Raw genomic sequence first — 8177 nt, 5'->3', positions numbered from 1 at the left:
AGGAGGAATGTCAGTCCGTGATCGCCTGGTATCCTTGGCTTTGGTACGGGGGTTATGCTGGCTGCCTGGAGGGAGTTAGGAAGTGCTCCCTCCTCCTCCGTGGTTTTGGAAAAGGTCGAGGACCGGAGTGGGTTACCCTTCAGGCTTTGGGTGGAAATCCCCCAGGAGGCCGTCAGGGCCAGGGCTTTCCTTTGTCGGGTGCTGGCCCCTCGGGGGCTGTCCTTACCGTCTGTCGGCCATTCGCATGGTCCGCTGCTGTGTGCTGTAGTCCTGGGGGCTGTTCGATGCCAGCGTTCTGAGGCCAGGCCTCCACCTGTCTCCTGCCAGCCTGTGTGTGACGCTGTGCAGCTGGCGGTGCTCCCCCATAGAGGTCATAGTTCACCAGCCCCGCCGTTCCGAATCCTCCGTTTCCGTGGCCTCTTCTGGAAAGTACTCTGGGAACACGCCGATGGCTGTGGAGCGCATGTGGCACAGTCTGCATGGACTGTGCCTCACCCCTGCTGGGTGGGCTCTGCCACCAGCTCGCTCCCGCCCCATGCCCCGTGACTGTGGCACTTCAGGCTGGATGGGTGTTTGCCGTTCCAGTGCTGCGGCCAAACCATGGGAAGGCCTTCCTGTTTCTGGAACTATTTGGAAAGTGTCTCCAGTGAACAGTTTGACTTTCTAGTTGGAAACTGTGTGTCTTTGTGTTCGGATTCATCCCTGGGAATGTGTGGGGTGAAGACCCCCCTTCCCTTCCTGCGCCAGCCCGTGTCCGCACCCCCAGGCCACACCACGCCTGGGGGCCGTTTGCCCAGTGTCCCAGCCTCACCCCTCACCACGGTGTCCTGACGCTTCCTGTGCATTTGTTTCCTGATGGCACTTCAGAGACGGGCCTTCCGGCATCCAGAGGCACTGCTGGCGTGTTTGCTGACCCGAGCTCGTGACAGATCGGGGACGATTCTGCACATTCGTGACAGTCTGTCGGAGAACGTTGCTCACGTTTGCACTAGTTGTTTTTTTTGGTGGTTTGGCTTAAGGGGACTTTGTAAACTCCCAGCGCTGTCGTGACACAATAGTTGCGTGGAGGAAGTCAGAGCAGAGGCGAAGTGTCCACGGTGGCCGCGCCAGAGGGCAAAAGCCGTCACACCTCCACGTGTGGCCCTGGGGTCTCTGACGCGCCCAGCTTGTTTGGAAACCTTAGGTCAGCCCGCGTGCGGGGTGCAGCCTTGTGTTGGGTGGACAGTGCCGTCCTGGGCCCGCGTGTGGGCCTCCGTGTTCCTGGGATGTGGGGCGGGGCCGCTGCACGTGCAAGGTGGGGCCCCGGGTGGGGCGGCTGTGCTCATGGCGCTGCGTTTGCTTCCAGGGAACCTTCTTAGCAGCCTCATGGGAGCCTCGGAGCAGGAGGGTGAGGACAGCCAGGACGACAGCAGCCCCATCGAGCTGGACTGACCCCGCCCGCCAGCCCGCACAAAGCTGCCCCGAGCCTGGGGCCCCCGCGCCCGCCCCTGGCTGCCGCGGCCGCACTGGCTGGGCCATGCTGCTCCTCCAGACTGACCACAATAAAGCACGGGCCGCACCCCCACCTCCCCCTGTCCTCTGTGTCTGGTTTGCTTCGGGGGCCGCCTGGCGTCCAGTGGAGGCCTGTCCTGTCACAGGTGGTGTGGGGGGTGGCCACCGCCCAGCCGCTGCCACCTGCACATCCTGCGGTGGCCTGGAAAGCATCTGGGCGGCTGCTCCGTGCCAAACCCCGAGGCCGCGGCCGCTTGGGCCGGGCCTCACAAAGGGATCGGGAGTCCTTTCCACGTCTCAGAAGACGGTATTTATTTTCGTCAGGTGGTTGATTCCTCTGACCTGAAATTTTAGGGTTTTGCCGAATAGGCAGTCCAGGCGTGAGCAGACCTACTGTTTCTCGCCAATGCTAGACCTGGTGTTCCCGGGGCGATTACGAGAGGGGAGACACTTTATTTTTTCACAACTTGAAATAAGACTTGTAGACTAATCCACCGAGATCATGCATGGCGAGGAACAAGTGCACACCTTCATTGACTGTAAATGGGGTTTAAAGGGAGGTTTGTGTTCATTGTTCAGTTTAAATAAATCCTTTATACTGGGCTTTGCCATGCTCTTCCTTTCTGAGTGCGCAGTGGAGAGCACATGCCGGGAGCGGTGTGGCTAGGGCTGTCTGACCGTGCCCGCGTGGGTGCTGTGGACGGCCACGTGCGGCCAGTGGCTGAGGGTCTGTGGCTCTTTGTGTAAATACGTGGCTGTGGTGTATTTAAATGGGGAGACACCACAGACTTCAGGCCGGGGGTGCGGGAGGGCAGGATGGACCATGCCGAACCCCCACCAGCTGCCTAGCGTGGCCCCTGGGAGCGGGTGGCAGTCAGGGAGTCCTTGAAAGGGGAGGCTTTGCAGTGTGGGGTCCAAGCCCAGGGTGGGCACCTGGCTCATGCCGTGATGTTCGTTCTGAAACTGCAACATGTGTCTGGGCAGTTGGCACATGGGGAGTTGGATCAGCACGGCGGTCCTGCACGGCGGGCCGGTGAGCACAGCACCCTGTACACCCATCTATCTGTCCTGCCCGTGCCCAGCTCATTCTGGGGTGGTGTCTACCTGGACCCTCAACACTGGAGACCTGCTGCCCCTGGGGTTGTGGCTGTTACCGGGCCGTTGTCCATGACACCTACAGCCTGGCGGGGCCTCGTGTCCCCACGCCTGCACCGTACAGGATGAGGGAGGTGGAGGCCACTGCACCCACTGGCCCCATGCTGACCCCCAGCCCGACACCCAAACCACGAGCGGCCCATCTCAAACGTGTGTGAGGTGAGCTCGGTGACTGCCTTTGTGGACCGTAAGTTCACTACCTTGTTTCAGAAATTGTTCCTCCCTCCCAAAGATAAAATCATTTCTTTTTAAAATGGGCACAACACCGCTGCCTCTGGGTTGAGCAAGGATCTAGATGACCAGTCCCGGCGGACTTGTGGCCGGGGGAGGGGACCCCGAGGTTTCCAGTTCCCTGGGGAGGTGGCCTCTTGGAGCCTGTGGGGCTGGTTTCTTGGGAAGACAGCCAAGCGGTGCGCTGGGTCATGGCGTGTGGCACGGCGGGAGAGGGGTAGGGCGATGGCCTCTCCCAGGCAAGGGGGGAGGGTCTTCGGGACTTGGGTGGGGACGCTGGTTGATCTGGGGGAACTGGGGGGGTCCTGCCCGGTGCTCCTCTCGACCCTGCAGTTGCCCCCGTCCAGGTTTGCACGGGTGCGAGCTGGCATGTTGTGTGTGCACATGCTGAGGGAAGAAGGCATGGTGGGAGCCAGGCCCACGAGGCCAGGCGGGGGCCCTCCTGCCCCGGAGGGTCCCCACTTCCTGGCTTGTGTGTGGCCAGTGGGTAGGTCTTCCTGGGCTCAGAGACCCCACCCCAGCCTCTGACATAACACAAGAGGCCACTTTAGCATAGGATGTGTGGGTTGGTATGACGGGACAGGACACCCTGCCTTGGGGACTTTCTTAGTCCCCTCAAGATGGGAGGGGCCACCCGATCATCCAGCAGGGAGCCCCTGCCCTGCACATGCTCCTCGGTTCCCCCCCACATCCCCCACCAAGAGCCAGGGTGCCCAGGGAGGAGGCTCAGCAGCTGTAACCACGGGCTGGCCAGCAGCACACTGGGGTCCTGTGGGGGGCAAGCTTGGCCTCTGGCTTCCAAGCCCGTTGGGTGGGTCACCAGTCAGTGCCCAGCAGACAGCAGACCAGAGCTGACCCTGCATTATCCCTCCCCATCCAGGTGCCCAAGTGCCCAGCGGGCAGGCAGCCCTGAAACCCTAGCCCTGGGTCATTGCAGTTCGTGGGGGCCTCTGCCCCCAGGACCCCCATGCGCACACCAGGTCAGCTCCCTGTAGATGAGAATGGTGTCCCCATGCCAGGACCCAGGACCCCATGATTGACACACATCAGGTGCTCAATAAATACTTGTTGAGGGGATGTGTAAGAGGGGCCGGAGGGGAGGCATGCAGGCCACCCACTGTGCCCACAGCCCAGTCTCCTGGTCAGGCAGGGTCCTGCTCTGGTAGGCAGGGGGCAGGGTGAGTTGGTGAGGGGTTGCCCTGAGCCAGGAGGCCAGGCCCAGGCCCCCAGGAAGGGTGGTTGGGGGGGGGGGGGGGGTCACATCAGTGGGCAGCAGCATAATGGGGTCCGAGGTCAGGTCGGCCAGCCTGCAGTGAGGTTCGGGAGGATCAAGTCTTCGTGGCTGAAGCCCAGGCCCCGCCTGGCCACGCTGGGGCTGCTCCTCAGGGCTCCTCCGTGCACTGCCCCGCCTGGCCACTGCGTCCTGGATGGCACTCGCCGCGAGTCCAGTGCCTCGGCCTCCACGACCCGCTCCCATTAGGGTTTATGCTTGAAGTGGGCTTCCACTGGAAAAGCACAAACGTCACGGCCACGAAGGAAGCGCGGGGCCCACCGTGCCCCCCACCCCCCAGCCCGCACTCACCGGCGTACTCCTGGGGCAGCATGGGCCTGTCCACCACCTTCTGGAAAGCCTCCATCCACGCCCGCTGCTCAGACTCCGTCTCGCAGGCCAGCAGGAACCTACGCTCGGGCGTGATGATGGTGATGCCGTGTGGCCAGTGGTGGCCCTGGGTGGACGGTGGGAGCCCGTCCAGCACCGTGTAGCCACTCTCCCTGCTGCCAATGAAGACTTCCCCGCGAGCAAAGGCATCCTGTGGGTCGGGGCCGGGCTGAGCCTCGGGGGCGGGCGGCTCAGACCCCAGGGATGCAGCCCGCCCTCCTGTGCGTCCTGCCATGGCCCGGGAGGCGTCACCCCAACACACCCCTCTCCTGGGGGCCAAGACCTGTCCTTACCAGGGGATCTTTGAAGTACATGAGCCTCCGGTCATCCATGGTGAACCAGCGCTTCCGAAAGCCTTCTGTTTGCTGTGAGAGGGGCCGGCGGTCAGCCTGGGGTAGGGCCCTGACCTGCATCCCTTCCTCGTTCCCTCAGGCCTGCTGTGGGCCACGCCTGCCCTGTTGGTCCACCAGACACTGCACCAGGGCCTTTGCACATGTGCTCTCCCACCTCGGTGCTCTTCCCTCCCTCCCCCCCAGCCCCCCCCCCCCCCCCCCCCCCCCCCCCCCCCCCCCCCCCCCCCCCCCCCCCCCCCCCCCCCCCCCCCGTGCATCCTGCTCCTCCCTGGGGGCTCAGCACAGGCCCCAGAGTCCTGTCAGGGCCATGGGGCCACCATGTGCATGCTGCCACATGACAGGGAAGGGGGTGGGTGGCCCTGTGGCACCCAAGCGGGTGCACGGGTACCTGACGGACAGGGGCGAAGGCACAAGGCAGGCCTGCATGAGCCATGAGCCAGGTCGAGAGCACAGGCCTAACCAGAGCCCCACAGTCCTGACCCCAGGGGCCCTGCTTACAAAAGGTTTTGGAGTCAAGATGGCCCGTGAGAAGCATGCCAAAGGCACGCTGAGTTTGCCCCGGGGTGTCGCCAGCCCTCGGCCCCTCCTCAGCCACCCCGCCCCAGGAGGCCCAGGTCGGCCAGGCAGACCCACCTTGGGCCCGGTTTTCTCCATGTAGCCTTCCTTCAGGTAGTTCCGGGAGAGCTTTGGCACCAGCTGGGGGCGGGAGACAGGCTCAGGCCCAGCCACTCTGCCCCCACACCCCTCCTCCTTGTTGTCATGGCCGCGGAGCTGAAACACCCCAGCGGAAAGGAGCGGGTCCCCGGCCTGGCCTCCCAGGCTCGGGCTGTGCCATCCCCACCCCCGGCGGACCCGAGCGGCTGCCACTCACGTCGGCGTCGCTGGCCCCTGGGAACGCCACCTGCAGGTAGTGGAAACGGGCCGCCCGGAGCGCGTTGAACCAGTCCACCATTTCCTGCGGGCAGAGGCAGGTGTGGGCCTGGGCCGTGACTGCGCCCCCCTCACCATGAGCTGGACAAGGCCGGAGGTGGCCCGGGGGCACAGGCGGACTCCTCTCGGGACAGCTGGTGGCGGGTGGGGGAATGGATGTCCTGAGCGGACACTGCTCTGGGCGGCTTCTCTCCTCTCAGGTGGAGCTATTGTTACAAAGCCCCTATGGTGCCCAGAGGCCTGTTTTGAAACCTGCCCTGAACTGCACCTCCTGCCTCCGTGGGCAAGAGGAGGAGGATCGCTCTGTGGGAGGGGAGCCCCGTCACCGGACAGGGGGGTTACCCAGCCCTTGCCTCTCCTGGTGCCATGCTCACTCCCAGCCCCCACCCACCCACCCAGTCCTGGGATCTGCCCCAACCTCAGATGAGCCCAAACCTCTCACTCCTCTCTGCCGGCACTTGGTACCCATCAGGCGTCCTCTCCTCGACCCCTGGGCAGCCCACTCCTGCCCACGGGGTCAGCCTGTGCCCACCTTGGCCACAGCTGACCTCCTCCCTCCTCTGCTACACCCGCCAGCTGCAGACCCCACACCCCTCACCAGCCCTGCGCCTAGGGCCGCCCCAGTGTCTCCTCCTGTTCTGTCCCCCGCCACTTCCTCCACAGGACCTCCAATCTAGGCCGTGACCTCCGCTCTGGGCCCTGCCCACACCCCTGGGCACACCTTCCCGTCCCCCCTGCACACTCCAGGTCCTCCCCAGCCTCCCCCTTTCTCTCAAGACTCCTCCCATCATCGCCTGGGTGCATTTATGGCAGGTCCAGGTGGACCGTGACCCTTTCCCTGCATGGCCACAGGCCCTGCCTCTCCTGCCATGGCCAGCCTTGGCAGCTTTGCACTGTGTCCTGTGTCACCTGGCCACAGGGTTGTTGCACATGCCACCCCAGTGCCTGTCCTTATCTTTGGGATACGCGCCCCCCGCCCCCCCCCCCCCGGCTCCGTTATTCAGGCCCTGGTCCCAGTTCTCAGTGCAGGTGGGGTTACAGCACTGCCCTCCCCTGGCAGATGGGGCAGTTACTTGCTGAGGGCAGAACCATGCCCAGGCCCAGGCCAGAGCAGGCGCACACCCCCCTCGCTCGGGGAAGGGGCCCCTGCGGACTGTGCGGCACAAACAGGCCCTGCCTGGACTCCCAGCAGCTGCCCTCTTCCTTCCCTGCCGTCCGTCTCCAAGCAAAGTGAGGGTGGAGTTCTGGATAAAGCTGAAGATGGGCTCACAGGCCTCTAACTGGGTCCCTCCTAAAACCTGTTACTAACACTGCACGCCATCTGCCAAAACCAGATGAGGAAGAAATAGAAAACACACTGATGACTAGTAATACAATGGAAATCGTAATCAGAGATCTCAAAACACACAAAATTACAGGACCAGATAGCTTTACCCATGAATTCTACCAAACATTTAAAGAAGAGTTAAGACTGATTCTCAAATTTTTGCAAAAAACAGAAGGAAAGCTCCCAGATTCGTTCTGAGGTCAGCATTACCCTGACAGCGAGCCAAACCCTCAGGCCAGTCACTCTGTTAAACACAGACGCATAAATCCTCAACGCAGTGCCAGCAAACCAAGTCCAATGATCGTTTACCACGATCAAGTGAGATTTAGGCAAGGGACGGGATGCCAGGGGGCTCAGGAGTCACAGACCAACAACACGACGTCACATCAACAAAATGAAGGATAAAAACCACACGATCATCTCACCAGATGCAGAAAAAGCAAAGGAAAGCATCTGAAAATTACAATCTGTTCACAATTTAAAAAATGGGATTAGAGGGGACGTGTGTCAACATGATAAAGGGCTTGTTGGACAGACCTGCAGCTGGAAAACAGTTTTTCCTCCAAGACCCTACAGGAGGAAACAAGGACGACGACGGACTCAGAGCCACATGGAGAAACGCAGGTCCCAGGAAAGGAAGTACGTGGGCGATTACAAAAGAGAAGCTTGCTGTAACGATGGTCTGTAACCATACTTTTTGTTTTTTACATGATTTAAGAGATGAAGATTTTTAAAGAAAAAGTAATGAAAAGCTACTCTTCAGCTGTAACTGGCTTGTAATTGTAGATGTTTTCATATATGTTTCCGAGATAGAACATTTAAGCGGATGACTGTCTCGGGGTGCCCGGTGTGCGGAGAGGAAGGCCGTGGCCCCCACAACCATGGGCTGTGGTCCAGGCCATGTGGAGGAGCAGCCTCTGCGTGTCTCTCAAGTTCGGCTCCTGCGAATCGGTCCAGACGGTTATACATTTGGGACTCGAAATGGAGTCCCCGCGGGTCCACAGAAGGGTCTGGGAGGGACTGAAACACT

General features: G+C 61.7%; 2 protein-coding genes across 6 annotated transcripts in view; one reads left to right on the top strand and one right to left on the bottom strand.

Moving 5' to 3' along the window:
• The window catches only part of GET4 (guided entry of tail-anchored proteins factor 4), a 17366-nt gene extending 15272 nt beyond the window's left edge, over positions 1 to 2094 (top strand). For all 3 annotated transcript variants that reach the window (XM_029948672.1, XM_029948673.1, XM_029948674.1), the window contains exon 9: positions 1346 to 2094. In XM_029948672.1, the coding sequence (XP_029804532.1) occupies positions 1346 to 1431 (86 nt within the window). In that variant the 3' untranslated portion in view covers positions 1432 to 2094. The remainder of the gene's footprint in view (positions 1 to 1345) is intronic.
• A 1834-nt stretch (positions 2095 to 3928) lies between these two features.
• Positions 3929 to 8177, bottom strand: part of ADAP1 (ArfGAP with dual PH domains 1) — a 43353-nt gene continuing 39104 nt past the window's right edge. For all 3 annotated transcript variants that reach the window (XM_029948669.1, XM_029948671.1, XM_029948670.1), the window contains 5 exons: positions 5762 to 5845; positions 5524 to 5586; positions 4831 to 4902; positions 4460 to 4688; positions 3929 to 4382 (listed from right to left, as the gene is read on the bottom strand). In XM_029948669.1, the coding sequence (XP_029804529.1) occupies positions 4354 to 4382; positions 4460 to 4688; positions 4831 to 4902; positions 5524 to 5586; positions 5762 to 5845 (477 nt within the window). In that variant the 3' untranslated portion in view covers positions 3929 to 4353. The remainder of the gene's footprint in view (positions 4383 to 4459; positions 4689 to 4830; positions 4903 to 5523; positions 5587 to 5761; positions 5846 to 8177) is intronic.

Source organism: Suricata suricatta, chromosome 8 (genome assembly GCF_006229205.1).
Source record: "Suricata suricatta isolate VVHF042 chromosome 8, meerkat_22Aug2017_6uvM2_HiC, whole genome shotgun sequence".
Classification (NCBI taxonomy): Eukaryota; Metazoa; Chordata; class Mammalia; order Carnivora; family Herpestidae; genus Suricata; species Suricata suricatta.
The sequence above is the reverse complement of the archived record's forward strand: the minus strand, read 5'-3'. Positions and strand labels throughout refer to the sequence as shown.